This window comes from Nipponia nippon, unplaced genomic scaffold (assembly GCF_047370975.1).
Source record: "Nipponia nippon isolate SJK-2023a ecotype South Korea unplaced genomic scaffold, ASM4737097v1 scaffold_41, whole genome shotgun sequence".
NCBI lineage: Eukaryota > Metazoa > Chordata > Aves > Pelecaniformes > Threskiornithidae > Nipponia > Nipponia nippon.
The window spans coordinates 219,623-235,285 of NW_028262360.1; the positions used below are offsets into that span (position 1 = coordinate 219,623).

The following is a 15,663-nucleotide window of genomic DNA, read 5'->3' on the forward strand; positions in this document are numbered from 1 at the left end:
ACAGCATGTTAACGTTCCGTCGACAGTTGTAACACCAAACAAGGATCAGAGGAGAGAGGCAAGTGTAAACGGCTTTTTGCTGAAAGAGATTCTCAGAACGGAGGAAAGGCTGTGAATTGTAAGATGCCAGAAATTGTAGAAATGTGAAGAGAGCATCTCGTCCCATCTGTGGTGAACTCCGCACTGTGGCCAGTGTCGTATCCTCACGGGAATGATTAAAGATTAGCATGAGATTCCAAAAGAACTGGTAAATGTCATTAGCAACATCAAAAGTCAGTTGGGATAGAAACACTCGGTTAGGATCCTAGCCTTGCACTTTCTTATGCAGCTCCGAGCTGAAAGCAGACAGTGGTATTTCCTGCTGTGCTGCAGGGGAGAAGTTTCCACATTGCTAAAAACCCAGCATAAGACAGCCCTGCCTGGAGCTACCATTGCCCACAGGCCAAAAGACTCCAATTATAAAACTTCTGTGCAGCCCGCGCAGCAATGGGCTTCCCACCGTTCTGAAAGCTGGGAGGGGGAGCAGGCCATCAGGCAGAAGTGGCCCAGAAGATGCCCATGGAGCACTGGAGATGGCGCTCAGCCAGCACCAGCACAATGAGGAGGGCTTCTCGCTTGCGGTCCAAAACCAGGCCAAGAGAAAAGCAGCAAGAGAGCAATCTCCATTTGTGAAAGGTTCCCAACTCCTAAAAGGGCAAACTCCGTGAAAGATGCTTCCTTTTCTTTTCCCTCTTTTCTGCATAAGCTCTTCCTGTTTGATAGGAGGAAGAGAGGAAGTGACAAAAACTAGGACTTGTGTTCAGCTTGACTAAATCTAACATCGCCAAGGGAGAGAAGCAGCGCTCTGGAGTGCACAGAAGGGAAGGGAAGGTCCTGGGGGCACGCTGGGACGCGTGAACACGGGGCTCTGGGCCAGTTGGAGAGCAACAGGGAGGTCTGCAGGGAACATGAGGGCAAATGTGGGGCTTGGGGCACGCCAAGAGGACCCAAGTGCCCAGGGGTCAGTGGGCCTCGTGACGCCCCCAGAGGACACCCTGCCCCTCCCGGCCTGGGTGGCGGGTCACAGTGGTGCCCTTTGTGACCCGCCTCTGTGACACCCTGTGGCACTGCATATGGTCAACGCGGTCACAGCCCCCAGCCTGCAGTGTCCGGCAGGACGGCGACGGGACAGGGCGGGAGCCTGGAGCTGGCGAGCAGCCCCTGAGCACAGCCCACGTCTTTCCCCGGCAGCCCCGCGGTGCCAAGGCATTTTGCCAAAGCTTCCCCCTTCCCCACCCCTAGCCCTTTCCTGCGTCGCGCAGGATGGCGGAGAGACCCCCCAGCCGCCCCAGGGTGGCCTGGGAGGAGAAGAGGGCTCCCCAGGAGAGCAGCTCTCCACCGCAGCCCTACGAGGTGTGCGTGCCCCAGCCGCTGCAGAGAAGTAAGTGAGGGGCCCCGCCGGGCTGGGCAGGGCTGGGGCCGGCACCCTGATCGACACCAGGGTCCTGTTTCCCGGGCACAGTGGCAGTGGGGGTCCCACGGGCGGGGAGCACGGCACTGGTGGAATGCTGCTCGGGGCTGGGAGCTGGCCCCAGCACAGCCTCCCCCAGGGCGGGACGGGGCTCCTGCTCCAGGCTATGGGGCAGCAAGAGGCAGCTGGCCTGGAGGGAGGCAGCGGTGGTGGGGGACGGGGACCTTTCCAGTCTGTCTGCAAGCGAGTTTCTGAGCCCAGTGCACTTGTGCCTTTCTGTGCCGCGCTGTGCTCCAACATCGCAGCCCATCTGCCGGGCACCCTCCGGGCCAGACACCCATGGGGAGACTGCGCCAGGGGAGCGGGCACGGGGCCGGATGGAGGGCAGAGCTCCTCCGTCTCCTTGCATTTGCCTTCAGCCCCTCTCTACAGCCCTCCTTGCTCTCCTCCTTTACTAGGTGCCCCCGCTGGTGCATCCAGCTGGCAATCTCTGTACCGAGAGGAAAAAGAAGCCGTAGAGCTCATCCAGGCTTTTCTGAAGAGCTCAGAAAAGGTAAGCGTGGCTATTTCCATGGTAGCTGTGCCTGCGTCTCCTGACGGTGGCACCGGCTCTGCTGCCTGCTGCCGGGGCTGCTGGGGGGCTGGTGGCTGGGCAGAGCTGCTCCTCCCAGGTCTCCTGCACAGCACTGCAGCCCCAGGGCTCCAGTGCTGCTGGCCATGTGTCTGCCTTCTCACGCTCCCCGTTTGTCTCTCTGTCCCCTGGCTGCCAGGAGGAGGCCCAGAAGATACAGTTCCTAGAGACCATCTGCACCCTGTGCGAAGCTGCCAGGTGCAAGGGCTTGTCACAGGGCCTGAATGCGTTCTGCCACAGCTTTGAGTTGGCAGAGAATATCAAGGTGAGGGGACACCTGGCAGGTCTGGGGACGGGGGCAAGGTCCCCGGGCACCGGCACAGTGTGCGGGCAGTGCACGGGCAGGGGTCGGGCAGGGACAAGTGTGAGTGGACGCGGAGCTGCCCTGAGGGGACTCGGGTGCCGCTGAGAAGCCCTGCCAGCAGAGACCCCATCACCAGGAGTGGCAGGGGGCACGCTGGGGTTGGTGCTTGGGGCGGGGGCAGAGGGTCTCCACCAGCCCCACCGCCTGGTGCTGGGTCTGCTGGCACTGGCTGCTGGTGGCTGCCAGGTGCCATGCCGGTTGCGCTTTGCAGGTGCTGCTGGAAGAGGAGCCCGGGGACCACCTGCACACAGCGGTGCGGCAGCAAGCCATGCTTGCCATCGCCGCCTTGAGGTAGCTGCCCAGCCCCTGGTTTGGCTGGCACCTCTCCCCGTCCCCCATCCAGGCAGAGTCCAGTAGTGCCGTCAGAGGGACTCTGCTCTGCCCTGCTCGCGGCTTGTTGGGAGGGCGTAGGGGAGGCCAGAGGGATAGTGCAGCTGCCTGCCATGCCTCGGCTCTTCCCCAAAGCGGGAGGCGGGAGGCAGGAGGCGGGAGGCTTGCCTGCCAGGACTGTCCTTTGGCCCAGGCCATGTTGGGGAGGGAGGAGGTGCCTCCTGGCAGGGCTCCCTGCACACCCTCCATCCCTCTCGGGGACCCCTGCTCCAGAGGCGCGTGGCCACCTGCCCAAGGCATCAAGGCGCCCAGCACCAGTGTCCAACAGGCCCCTCTCTCTCTTTGCAGCAAAGTGGAGATGGTGCTGGAGGGCAAAAAGAAAAGCCTTTTAGAGGCCTGCTTCAGGAGTGTCTTCTTGCTTCCTCCAAAAACAGACATGCAGGACCTGGACACTGCTCTCTACTTTAACGTAAGTGCTGGCTGAGCGGCAGGAGTCCCTAGTCCCTCTGGGCTGCTCCCTGGCCGCCATGTGCTGAGAGACACCCGGAGATCCAAGGCAGGGCAGGGGCTCGGCTTTGCTTTCCCACCTTCCTCCCTTCACCCGCAGTCCTTGGCGTGGGGAGTTCAGATCCATCTCCAGGGTGAGAGGGACTGCAGAAAGACTGCCACAACCCTTTGTCCTTCTTGCAGACCCTGGATACCATGGATACCATGCTGTGGACGCTGGTGCTCAGCTCTCCTGCCTCTGGCTTCACGCAGCTGCAGACAATCTTACAGGTGTGGCATTGGCAAAGAGTGGGGTGCGCAGGGGCTGTTCCTGACGCTGGAGGGACGGGAGTGTCCACTCTCGAGTGGATGGTCCCCACCCCAGTGCCACGCACAGAGCACATTGCAGGGAGGGTGCCCAGCTGCCTGGGGGAGCCAGGGCTGGCCCGCCATGCTCTTCTGGCAGCCCCGTGTCCCCTGGCTGCACTCAATGTCGCTTCCCCTCTGCAGCCTCCTCCTGTGTCACGGCAAAGCCTTGCCCATGGCACTTCTGGGCCAGCTCCGTCCCCAGAGCTTTCCTTGCACCAAAGCGGTGGCAGACATTTGACCCCTCTCCTTAGGCACCTCAGCGGTGGCAGCTGGTGCTGCTCTTCCCCTGCCTCACCGTCCCTCGTGCTTTCCTCCCCAGATCTGACTGGGGCAGAGAGCCACTGAGACCTGCCTGTCCTGCACAGGCAGCCCAGCCCTGAAGCTCTGTACTCCTGGCTTCCCAGGGGGCCGTATCCCCATTGCCCCACTGCAGACCCTGCAGGCAGGCTCCTGCCCAAGAGCCCAGCCTTCACTGGAGAGGGGACACAGGGCTGTGTTGTGGGGGAGGGCACGGAAGGGAGCAGGCACTGCCCTGGGGGTGGCATCTGCCCACCTGCCTGGCCACAAGGGCTGCGTGAGTCCAGCCAGGGCTTCAGCAGTGCTGCTTCTGCTGGCGCGGGCACCAGCTCCCAGGGCACGTGAGCACTTTCTCTCCTCCCAGATGCTGCTGACCTTCGTCAACTGCCAGAACGCAGCTGCGTGTGAGAGGGCTGTGGGGAGGATTGGGAGGCTGAGCGATTTGCTGGCCAGCTCTTCCTCAGTGGAGGTAAGGAGCCAGGCAGCCTCCCCTTGCCTGCACACCAGAGCAGCCTGCAGCTCAGAGATGCCTGTGAGGCAAGCCTGGGCAGCGACTGAGGCATTCAGCAAGGCTCTGCCCTGGAGCCAGCGTCTTGCTTTCTTTCTTTTTCCCATGCTCTTCTCTCCCCAGCTGGCTGCTTTGGGAGGGCCCTCCAAAGCTCTGACTCCCCGGGGATCCTTCCCCGTGCAGACTCTTGTGTCGCAGCTGCTGCCCCTCAGCCCTTCTACCTGTCCTGCCTCCCTCGCCCAGGTCCGGAGCACCTTTGTAGGAGACGATGACAGCCGTGCCTGCCAGACAGAGATCCGTATCCCCATCCTGGGACAGCTGCTGGGGCGTCTCATCCTTTGCCGCACTTGCACGAACTGGGAGATCAGCTGGGGGGCTTTGGATGCTCTTCATCGCCTCTTCAGGTTCATCCTGTGGCAAAAACGTAAGTGAAGCTGTGGTGGGCTGTGTCCCTCCACACACAGGCATCTCCTCAGATGCGTGCTTGTTTCCCTGAGTGTTGCAACGGACCGTTCTTGTGCCTGCTGGAGGCTGTCCAGGAAAGCCTGCCAGCTTCTCTGTCCCTCGCATCTCAGTTATTCCAACAACGTGTGAGTTGTGTGACTGCGTGCAGAGTTCTAGTTCCTTTGAGCTTCCCAGGCCATGAGCATTTGCACACATACGCTTGAGGCAGGTGTCTCTCATCCTTCTCCATCGTCCCTGAGGTCCCTCTTGTTCCCTTCGCCTGTCGTCACCCTTTGCTTTATACCCCTGCCCACCACCTCCTCCCCTGACTGTGGGTCGGAACCCCCCTCCTCAGCCATTCCTAGTTCAAAGCTCTTTTCACCATTTGCTAAGCTTGTTGGCAAAGATGCTTTGACCTAATTGATCACTTGTCTGTGATCCCCTCCTGTTTAGGCACGATGCTGCCAGAGGATAATCCAGAGCATCCGCGGCGTCAAAGGGAATGGAAAGCTGAGAACACCACCTGGCTTTCTTCGCCCAGCACCAGCAACATAACAATGGTAATGAGCTCCTCCCTTGCTGGGCCTCTTGTGCCCAGAGATCCAGAATCAGTGGGGCCGGCATGGCCTCACTGTCCCTGGTGAGAGGGTTGCTGCTGTCCCCGAGCAGGGACTAGAAGGGGCTGCACTCCCAAGTGTCCCAGCATCAGCTCCAGCCCGCCTGGCCACCAGCAACCCCTGGTTCTCTGTAGGGCCGGCACGCTGGGCTCACGACCCCAACCCTCCTCCCTCACCCTGAGGGCCCTCTCTTCTCCTCCTCCACCACGCAGTACTGCAGCCCCTGCTTCCAGCTTTCCTGCGGGCACCGCTGCCAGCACTGCTGGGCCATGTCTTGCCAGAGCTGCTCTCACTGCTCAGCTAAGCAGCACCATCAGGGCGCTCGGTGTGCCATGTCTTCCCCGCCTTCCTTCCTCCCATAGGCGTTTGGAAAATACCTGCAGCCTTCTGAGAAGAGAGACGTCGTCCTCGTGGCCATTGAGGCCATGAGAGACTCCAGCGTCTATGACAAGGAGGAGGCGAGCAGCATCCTGGATGTGGCTGGGAGAGAGCCTGCCTCCTGGCTGACAGAGGTAAGCGGCCTGTGGCTGCCCTGCCCTGAAGCCCTTTCAGGCACTGTTCCTCCCTCCCTCCCTCCCTGATGCAGGTGCCTCAGGCACCTTGAAGCCATCTGAAGCCAGCAGAGCAGGATGGGAAGAGCAGCAGTTTGAGAGGCAGCTGAGGAAATGGCTGCATTCCAGTGGCAGCACCATCCTCACCTGTGTGCCCTCCAGGTGCCAAGCATCGTGAGGTGCATCTATGAAAACACGGCATGCATCCGCACGGCATCCGCCCGGCACAGACTGGACTTGCTGCTTCTCCTGATGACGGAGCAGTGCCCCAGGGGAGTGGTCGCGAGCCTGCTGAAGCTCTCTCCATCGTGTGACAGGTACTGACCCCAGCAGCCCCCGGGGGCTTGTGCCGTGTGGGGAGAGGGGCCTGGAGACTTTCTGGCTGCCGGAGCCACGGGAAAGCGCAGGACACCCCCAAGGAGCAGGGCCCTCCAGCCCACGCCACTTTCCAGCCCTGGTGGATGTGCCAGGCCCGCAGTAGCCAAAGCTGGCCAAGGCAGCCCAGAGCCCTGCCACGAGGTTCCTCCGGGCCCCACGGGGAAGACTATCTCAGCCCCCTCCTCCTTGCCCAGGCAGGGACCTGGGCACTCCAAGCGAGGGGTCGGGAAGGGCCAGGACAGCCTGGGTCCTGTGGGGCTGGCGCGGGCACAGTGTGGTGGCCGAGGCAGCCCTGCTGACAGAGCGCTCTGGGCCTGCAGTGCTGCTCTGGCCATGTGGGACGTGATGCTTTCCCAGCCCCACACCCTGAAGAAGGTCTTGAGGGAGCTGCTCAGCCAGCTCCAGGACCAGCGGCTGCGCAGGGTGTTCAGCTCCAGCACAGAGGACGCCTGCATCCATCACTTGGCTGTGAGTGACCAGAGCAGTCCTTGCTCACCCTCGGGGCTGTGCCTGCCTCTTCAGGCAAACAGGCACGGCCCTCTCCCCTCCCATCTGCCCCAAACAGTCGCCTTCTCCAGGACATAGGGACACAGCCCCTTAGGGCCAGCAGGGACCCGCCCAGCAGCAGGTTCCCCTGCGCCAGCCATGCAGGGCCGCCCCACGCTGCTTGGGCCCCGGTGCACAAATACGAAGCCCAGGCAGCCCCTGCCTGCCCAGGCAGCTCTCTGCTTCTCCCCTGCCTGCACCCCCCTGCCCTGCTCTGCAGACTGGAAGCCTGGGGCAGGGCAAGGGCTGGGTCAGGGGCAGAGATGTGGCCTTTGCACAGGCTGAGCAGGCTGCAAGGTTGGGGGCAGGAGACACTCGTCACCACTCGCGTGTCGTGCCTCCTTTGTGCCCGCTCTTGCTGTTGCATCGCTCCTCAGAGGTGTGAGAGCAAGAGGCTGCCGATGCTCAGAGGACAGGAGGAGCCGGCACAGGCAACCATGTGGTGTGCGGCGAGGCGCAGGGCGCGGGGAAGCCAAGCGGCCCTCCACGGGCAGAGCTGCCCCTGGGTCGGGCTGTCTGGCCCCGGTGCCCTTGCCCTGAGGTGCCAGTGGGAAGCAGGAGCCACACGGAGCAGGGGCCCAGTGGGCTCTGCCAGTCTCTCACTGCCGCCTTTGTTTCAGCTGCTGGCCTCCAGCGACATTGAATCGGAGGAGTTTGCTGGCCTCTACAAAGTCCAGAGGTACCTGAGGCGTCCAAGCCTGGTGCTGCTCTCGCTGGTGCTCAGAGGCCTCATCACGCTGTCGCAGAGACCCGAGACGGTGAGCAGGGCCTGGTCAAGTGAAGCCATGTTGGCAGCCTGGGGCTGGGGAAGTGGGTAACGCGGTGGCTTGGCCTGCCCTGGGAGTCAGGAGGTGGGGTGACAGCTCCAAATGCCCCTGCTGTCCCCTTTACGGGCCCCAGGCTCCTTCAGGCTTGGACCTTGCCGCTGCAGCGCAAGGAGAAAAGCTCCCTCACCAGCAGCTCTCGCTCCTGGCTCATCCCTGTGGTGCCAGGCAGGAATTTCTGCTCCGCACCGAGGCAGCCAGCGCCAAGGTGCCTCAGTCGAGGGAGCCCTGTCCCCAGAAGAAGCGTTCTGCTGAGAGAGGGGGATGAGCCAGAGCCCAGGGTACAGCTGATGCTAGGGGCTGACTCTGGGGCTGGGGCAGTGGGCCTCTGTCATGACGGGGTCACCGCCTGCTCATTGCCAGCTTGGAGATGGCTGCCCTTCCCCGCACCCTGCGGTGCACGAGCCATGGGGGTCCGCAGAGTGCTGCCATGGAGGGGCCTGGTGGTGGCTGCCTGGGGAGCTTTCCAGGCCCGGAGGGTTACCAAGCCTTCTGCCCCTTTGGTTTGGGATTCCTGTGCCACCTGCCAGGAAGGCGGAGAGGAGGCTGGTGCTTAGTGGCCAGAGCATTTTTGCCAGGGTGGCCTTTCACCGCTTCACAAGAAGAAAATTCTGTGCTTCCTACAGGCAAGAAAAATGCTGGTCCTGCTGCCGGACATCATGGAGACGCAGCAGAATGCCAACACTGACAACAAGATGAAGGCCCTGCTTGTCTTCAGAAATGTGATGGGTCATATGACGAGGGAGGAGGCCAGCCTGACCGCTCTGCAGCTGGTGGAGAAGCTCCTGCCGCTCTTTGATGATGTAAGGCTGCTGTGATGTAAGCCACGCTGACGCCCTTGCTCAGGGAGAGGCTGTTGCTGACGTCCTCCTGTTCTCCTCCCTGCCAGGAGTCCAGCCAGCTGCGAGAGCTCTCCATCTGCCTCTTCAAAGAGGTGCTACAGATGGTGGTGGGGAACGACAAGCGGCAGGTGAAGGAGAACGTGCGGAGAAGCCTGCTCCGACTCTTCTTCCGCATGAGTGACGAGAGCGAGAGCGTGGCCAAGGTAGAGATTTCAAACGTGACCAGTGATGCGGGGAAGGGCGTGCTGCCAGCACAGGGGTGGGCTGGGCATCAGGGAGGGGGAAGGGCTGCTGGCAGTTGGCCTCTTGGCGTCTGTCTCACCCCAGGCTCCAACTGCCCGAGTCACTGAGGACAGGGCAGAGCTGCCCTCCTTCCCTGCCCCAGTCCCACCACTGCTGCAGAGGATGGAGATGTGGGGTCCCCTCCCATCCCTGCTCCCCACAGTCCTGTCCCTGGCAGGTGTTGGAGGCCAGGGCTTTGAGCCCCAATCCCTGTCCCCCTCTGCAGGCCTCTCAGGAAGCCCTCCTCGTCGCTGCAAAGCTGCTGAAGTGGAGGCAGCTCAAGCACCTGGCCCAGACACAGCAGACCTGGAGAATTGGGGAGTGCTTGGTGAGGACAACCCCCAGGCCCAGGGCCCGGGCTGGACAAGGGGTGCCCCTGTGCAGCTGTGCCTGGCCTGCCCTGCTCCAGCCCAGAGCCCGCAGCCTGGAGCTGCATCCTCCTTCCCTGCCCCCAGGCACAGAGCCCCCCAAGGGCTCTTCTCCAGGCCCCTCTCCCCTCCCCACCCTCAAGATGTCGAACGAGACCCTAGCCCACCCAGGCCCTGGCAGTGGGACAGAGGGCTCTCAGGACCTCCAGATCTGCCTCTGCCTGGGGCTGTCTCTGAACCTCAGCCCCACAGGGCTCCTGGCTGGGAGATGGGAAGGGCCTGAGGTGGGAGGGGGACTGGGGGTGCTGGGAGGAGGGACCGGTCCGGCCGAGAGTGGGGAGGGCCTGTGCCAGCCCCATGCCCTTGTGCTCTCTCCAGCTGGTGCAGGACAGGAGCAGACTTGAAGACTATCTGAGTCAGAGCCTGCCGTACTTGAAGGATGCTCAGGTCCCCTTGCGAGAGGCGGCCGTGAGGTTCATTGGTGAGCCACAGCCCCTGGAGACCCTCCTTTGGCAGCCTGGCCCCAGTGCCAGCCGCTGCACTGGCAGCAAGGGGCAGCCCTGTGGCTGCCAGAGCCCTGGCTGCCCCGGGCAGGGCCTGGGCAGCCAGGGGCTCTGGGCCTCCCTCTCCCAGCCCTGCCCACGCAGGTGGGCTTGGTGGCCGCCCTGCTCAGTCCCACCCCGCCTCGGGTCCCGTCCTTCCCTGGGGTCACCCTGCTGAGGGGGAGGAGGGTGTGCAGCCAAACCGGCAGAGCCGGGAGCTGTGCTGCTGGGAGCACGCTGGGGAGCGGGAGGTCTGACGCAGCTCTGTGCCTAGGGCTTGCCGCGCGGCACCGGAGGGACCAAAGCGAGGAGGAGCTGGCTGAGCTCTGCAGCGGTGAGCAGGGGCAGTGCTGTGTGTGGCGGGGCTGGTGGGGCAGGGGCCCCAGCCTGGGCAGGGTGCTGCCATGCCTTGCCCTGCTGCAGGGAAATGCTTCAAGGGCAGGGGAACATCTCAGGGGCATTTGGGGCATTCCTGAGCAGCAGCTTCCAGCTGATGCCTTTGTCCCACCTGCTCCTCCTGGCCAGGGAAAGGGATGGGTGGGGCTGGCATGGTCCGGAGGGGATGCCTGGGGGTCTCTGCAGATCGGTGGGCTTCAGCTCTGTTCTCTTTCCTCCTCTTGCAGCCCTACAGCTTTTGGAGAAAGATGACGAACTCTCGGTCTCGTCCCTGGCAATTCAGACCGTGCTCCTCCTGAGATCTCCCAGGAAGCAGCCAAAACGGGGATGGGCCCTGTGGGCGCTCTGCTGCTGGCCCTGCAAAGCTGGGCAGAAGTGAAGCGCTCTCCAAGAAAATGGCTCTGTTGGATTAAAGCTGGAAGCACAAGTCCGAGGCCATGGTGTCCTTCACACAGGAAGCACCCTGAGCGTGCCCACGGCAGCACAGCACACGCTGACGCAGGGCGTCCTTGCCGCAAAGCCCCAGCTGCCCTGCTGGACTGCCACACCTGGAGGTTTCATCCTGCTGTTCAGACGCGGCCACCTCTGGCATGCTCTGGGCTTGCACATCCTTGTTTGGGAGCCGGGGGAGAAGTTTCCCTGTGGAGAGGGAGCAGCTGTGCCCTCAGGGGCACCCTGCCCCACCTCCTCTGGGCTGCTGAGGCCAGGCTCCCAGCCCTTTGGCCTCTGCCCCGACACATCCCCCTCACCAGTGCTTCTTGTCCTTCTACACTGAGCCCAGCTTCTCAGCAGGAGGACTACACTGCTGTCCCCACGCTTACCTAGTGTAGAATATGGAAAAGAAATTACAATTAGCAAATAGTAATTCTACCTGTAGCCCATATCTATCAAGTCTATAGCCTACAGCTCTGGACGCACAGACCAGCCTATATTTCCTGTATCTGCTTACTCGATGATGTGTCCAGAAAGCCAAATCCTCATTACCTTTAAGAGAGAATGCAACGGGGGGGGGGGGAAGGAAAAGAAAGAAAAGTTGGAGAAAAGGAAAAGGGTGGGCACACAACTGAAAAAGAAAGGAGCGCAGTTATCGCGAAGACCAGCGCAGCCCCCCTCGCTCTTTGATGCCCGCAGGTGTCTGCGTTCAGATGGGAACCAGCAGAAAAACCCTGACAGGGCTCCTTTTCACTGTCCTCCTCCCTGCGTGCGTGCTGGGACCTCCTCGTTTCCCCGAAGGCCTCCCAGACTCCCAGGGGGTAGCAAAGAACTGCACCTGCAGAAGCAGAGGGGCGGCCGTGCCTCGGCTTCGGAGAGGCCCAAAGCCGCCCTGGGCCCCAGCAGCCCCTGGCGCCCCGGCATTTGCTTGGCCCCGAGGCCCCGCGGGGCCTGCCAGCACCGGGGACCCCCGGGGACAGAAGCCAAGGACAGCGGTCAGCCCCCGTGGGGAGAGGGACAGGGCTCTGTCCCCCCTTCTGGCCGCAGGAGGACGCCCTGGGCCGCGCCAGCACAGGGCGTCTCTCCTCCTCAGCGCCCGGGGGCAGCGAGGCCTGAGGGAGGCCCTGGGTGCCGGGCTCAGCCTGGCCGCTGCCAGCGGCTCCCGGCACGCAGCTCCTCCTGCCCAGGGCGGTGGCTGGAGCACAGCCAGAGCCACCCTTTGGGAAAGCCGTGCCGGTGCCCAGCAAAGCCCGGGCAGCTCCCCCCCGGCCCTGCCCCCGGCCCTGCCCCTCGCCCTTCCCTCCCCTCCCGCCCTGCGCAGGCCCAGCCCCCCCAGCCGCGCCATTGGCCACGGCGGAGCCAATCGGCGGAGCCGGAGGCGGGCTGTCAGTCAGAGCCGGGTGGGGCGGGGCCGGAGGGGGCCGAGGCCCAGGGGCCTGAGGAGAAAGGGGCGGGAGCCGGGCCGGGGGCAGCCGGGGCCCGGGGGGAGCAGGGCCAGGCCAGGGCCAGGGCCAGGGCCAGGGCCAGGCCAGGGCCAGGGCCAGGCCACAGGGCCAGGACCAGGCCACAGGGCCAGGGGAGCTGCAGGAGCAGGTATGTGGCAGTGGGGATGGGCCTGGGGCAGGGGCCTGGAGGCCTCACCGCCCACGGGCCCCGCCACGGCCCAGTCCCCAGCCCTGGGCCCGAGGGCTCAGCCCCAGGGCCAGCCCCAGCAGCAGGGTGGGAGCGGTTCCTGCTGCTGCCCCCAGGGTCGCCAGCCCCAGCCCTGCCAGCTGGAGGTGGGTGTTGGATGTCCGCAGGGCAGGGGAAGGCAGAGTGGCCTCCTCTCTGCAGGCGGCTCCGGGCTTTGGGGCAGGCATGCTGTGGTGGGGACAGGCCAGGGGCCTTTGCTGTCCCCTCCTGTGGGTCTGGTGCTGATGGACAGCCCCGCCTCTGCCGACAGCCTTTGAGAAATGGGGATTTCCAGACACGGAGCTGTTTCTGCCTCCTGGTGGGAGCACGCGCCGGGGCGTTGTTGGCAGAGCAGCCGGTGGGGAGCGCTCCTGGTTGGAGGCAGCTCCCTTGGCAGATGCTTGTGCGACTGCCAACAAGCCCAAAAACTTTCTAACGCCAAATTGGCATTCAGAAAGCAGGCCTTCTTTATTGCAGCGCTGGGTGCACGGGGGATACCTCAGCCCAGTGTGCATGCCGTAGGTCACGCCAGCAAAGTGTGACACACAGCAAAGTGTGACACACAGCGCTGGGTGCACGGGGGATACCTCAGCCCAGTGTGCATGCCGTAGGTCACGCCAGCAAAGTGTGACACACTTAAAACGCACCTACTCCTTAATTTTCCGAGGAAAGTCACTGATATTGCAATTATTTCCCAGAAATCATGACCATATTTCCCCTCCCACCGGAGCATGCGCTGTTTGATTCTGGGGCTTCTTTTGGGGGCCCTTGGTGGTCGTTCTCCTCAAATTCCAGCTGTCCGCTTGTTGACCTCGTTGTTTTTTTCCACCTCAGCATGCTGATTTGGCTGTTTCCTTTTGTTAAGAAGACAGCTGACACTCGCCAGTGTTCAGGGAGTTTCTTGGTTTCTGTTCAGACTGCCCATGATCTTTGTGCTGAGCTCACTCTTTGATTCAGAGATTCCTTCTTACCTTACAGGCCTCTCCTCTGTCCTTGCTTTCTGCGGGCATGCTGATTCACTTCCTTCCTAGCTCTACTCTGTCCTTGGGAGCTGTCAGTTGTTGGTGACCAGCTTCTTCTAAGCAGGCCTTGATGATGAACGTTTTGAAGCAGGCCTTGGTAATGAACTCCTTTTCTGAATCCCACAGGTAACGCTTGTGCCCCTCTCTGGGCCCCAAGGTGGGATACCTGCCTGTCCCCCCACCCAAGCTGTGCTGCGGGCTTCTGGGAAACGGGGGTACCGAGGGCGGATGGTTTTACCACAGCCGGGAAGGTCCGGTAACCTGTCAGGGACTTTGGTGTTCCTGGTGCTTGCAGTAGCAGGTTATTTGTTTTTGTCAATGTATTTTTTCTGAGGAAACTTCACCCAGGAAAGCGCAGCGTTTAGCTCTGGTTGCTCTCTGTGTGGCCTGTGCCTGTCCTCAGCCAGGCACACAGCAGCTTTCAGAGGAGGAATGGGACTATTCCAGGGTGAGGTGAGCAGTGGGGATCCCAGGCCTGTTGTGTGTAAGGCAATCAGGGGAAAATGTGCGGTTAGAGCTGCCTGTGTTGCTTCCCCCTTGGATTGCAGTGCTCCCCTCTAGTTCTCTGTAATCCTCGCTTCTACGAGTCGGCTGCATCGGGTTTAACTTTCTGTAAGTTGCTGGTACACTTTGCAAGTGTTTCGACTTGGTTCTTCCCAGGTTTGAAAATTCCGTGTGCAGGTCTCTCTACTTTCTTCTCCCCTCTGTCCCACAGAACCGTATGTGCCTGCAGGGGCTGCAGAGTCTGTGTTTGCTCCCCGTGGTGAGGAAAATACGGGCATGAAAAAGAAAGAGATAGCGATTCTGAAAAGACCCCTTTCTTTGTGCTCCTTTTCACATTCAGTTGCCTGTTGTGGGTTCTTAAATGATGCGAGTTACTCTGAGTCTTAGCAATCCCTTGTTTGCATGCCTGTGCTCAGGAGGTGCCTCAGAAACTCTGTCTGGGCATTGCTTCTGTCGGACAAGTAACCGTAGCCCTTTCTGGAAAAATAGCTCCTGGGTGAGTTAGTTCCTCAGCCATAACGGCAGGGTTTCTGTTGGCATCTGCAAGAACTCAGGAGCAAACCCTGCTGACGGAAACCGTCAGGAGAAAAGGAAGGCTGGAGAGATGAGAACAGATCCGTAGAGCTGCGCTGCTTTCCCCCGATGGTGTCACACCTCCTGGCACGGCGACTGGGTAAGGGTGCTCTCAGGGTGTTTTCCCAGCTTTCCCAGTGCTCACCAGCAGAGAGCCAACGGCCCTGGGGGAAGGGCAGCACCCCCTTCTTTGTGCACCCCAGGATCTTGTCACGCTGCCTAAGCTCCTGCGCAAGCAGAAGTGGCCTGCAGTCGACTTGTTGAGGGAGGCTGGTGTGGGCACGAGGAAGATGCCGGGAGCAGCCTTCCTTCAAGTCATCAAGGGGGGATGTAGGGAGCAGAACGGGAGTGACCTGCTGCCACTGCCGTATGTCTGGCAAGCTGGAGGGGAAAGGGAGGGCACGGATGCAAGAGGTGGGATGTCATCTAGAGCGGGTTGTGGGAGTGAGGGTACCCGTTGCGTCACGGTCTCCAAAGAGAGTCGCTGCTCAGCTCTGTGGCTGCCTGGATCCTGCTGCAGACACTGATCTGGCATCACGCTTCCCAGGGTCGATACTCGACCTTTCCCCCACCAGTCTCGTATCTGTATTCCCATTGCGCTGCCTTCCAGCACATATCTGTGCAGCACTGCTCCCCCTGAGCCTCACTTCCCCCAGGGCAGAGCGGTACGGAGCTGTGAGGAGCACGCTCAGGTCTACCAGGGTTCAGCAGTGCAGGTGTTAACTGCTACTCTAGTCCAAGCCAAAAGCAGCCTTCTCAAAACGCAGGGGGCTGGGAAGTTTGGCGTGTTAACAGCCGAGAGGTCTGCAGAAGGAGGAGCTGGAGAAGCCAGGGGATGTACAATACTGCCGTCAGCCCAATGGCAGGAGGGAGGTTATTCAGTCCTTGGGGTTGGGCTGGAAATCTGCAGCCTGCGGTGTAACGTCCTGTACTGGGATTTGGTAGTTAGCACTGATCATCCAGCTGATCAAAAGCAGACCCTTTCTGCAGGTGTTGGCGGCAGCTGGAAAAGAGAGGTTGGGAAGACCTTGCTTTTGAAAACGTAAGCCAGAGCAGAAGCCTTGTCCTGTACCTGTGTTGTCTTTCACTGCAGTTTTCACATCTGAGAGAGAAGAGGCATTTGGCTGGCGGTTTGTAGGACTGCCTCTTTTGCAGATTAAACATCCCTTGTCAGCATGGAAGAGAACGGGGCATGGACAAGCAAACGCTTGGGGCAGCTGCAGCGTAGGGATGGGG

The 15,663-nt window shown here is 61.6% G+C and overlaps 2 protein-coding genes across 2 annotated transcripts; both read left to right on the forward strand.

Moving 5' to 3' along the window:
- Positions 1–1,302: 1,302 nt before the first annotated feature.
- Positions 1,303–10,604, forward strand: LOC148052934 (uncharacterized). Its single transcript, XM_087777755.1, has 12 exons — positions 1,303–1,420; positions 5,333–5,439; positions 5,859–6,008; positions 6,210–6,364; positions 6,746–6,893; positions 7,592–7,729; positions 8,422–8,598; positions 8,685–8,840; positions 9,146–9,247; positions 9,666–9,768; positions 10,104–10,163; positions 10,453–10,604. The coding sequence occupies exons 1-12, from the start codon at positions 1,303–1,305 to the stop codon at positions 10,602–10,604; spliced, it is 1,566 nt and encodes a 521-aa protein (XP_087633881.1).
- Positions 1,617–4,867, forward strand: LOC148052935 (maestro heat-like repeat-containing protein family member 7). Its single transcript, XM_087777901.1, has 8 exons — positions 1,617–1,659; positions 1,909–2,003; positions 2,221–2,346; positions 2,657–2,736; positions 3,124–3,244; positions 3,466–3,552; positions 4,292–4,396; positions 4,679–4,867. Exons 1-8 carry the CDS (start codon positions 1,617–1,619, stop codon positions 4,865–4,867), a joined length of 846 nt encoding a protein of 281 aa, XP_087634027.1.
- Positions 10,605–15,663: the final 5,059 nt, after the last annotated feature.

Bases quoted from the DNA above. Each gene is read 5' to 3' on its own strand.
- LOC148052934 (XM_087777755.1), top strand. From the start codon at position 1,303: ATGGCGGAGAGACCCCCCAGCCGCCCCAGGGTGGCCTGGGAGGAGAAG. The intron at 6,365-6,745 runs GTACTGACCCCA...CTGGGCCTGCAG, and splicing joins CTCTCTCCATCGTGTGACAG to TGCTGCTCTGGCCATGTGGG. The intron at 9,769-10,103 runs GTGAGCCACAGC...CTCTGTGCCTAG, and splicing joins GGCGGCCGTGAGGTTCATTG to GGCTTGCCGCGCGGCACCGG.
- LOC148052935 (XM_087777901.1), top strand. From the start codon at position 1,617: ATGGGGCAGCAAGAGGCAGCTGGCCTGGAGGGAGGCAGCGGTG. The intron at 2,347-2,656 runs GTGAGGGGACAC...TGCGCTTTGCAG, and splicing joins AGTTGGCAGAGAATATCAAG to GTGCTGCTGGAAGAGGAGCC. The intron at 4,397-4,678 runs GTAAGGAGCCAG...TCCCTCGCCCAG, and splicing joins CCAGCTCTTCCTCAGTGGAG to GTCCGGAGCACCTTTGTAGG.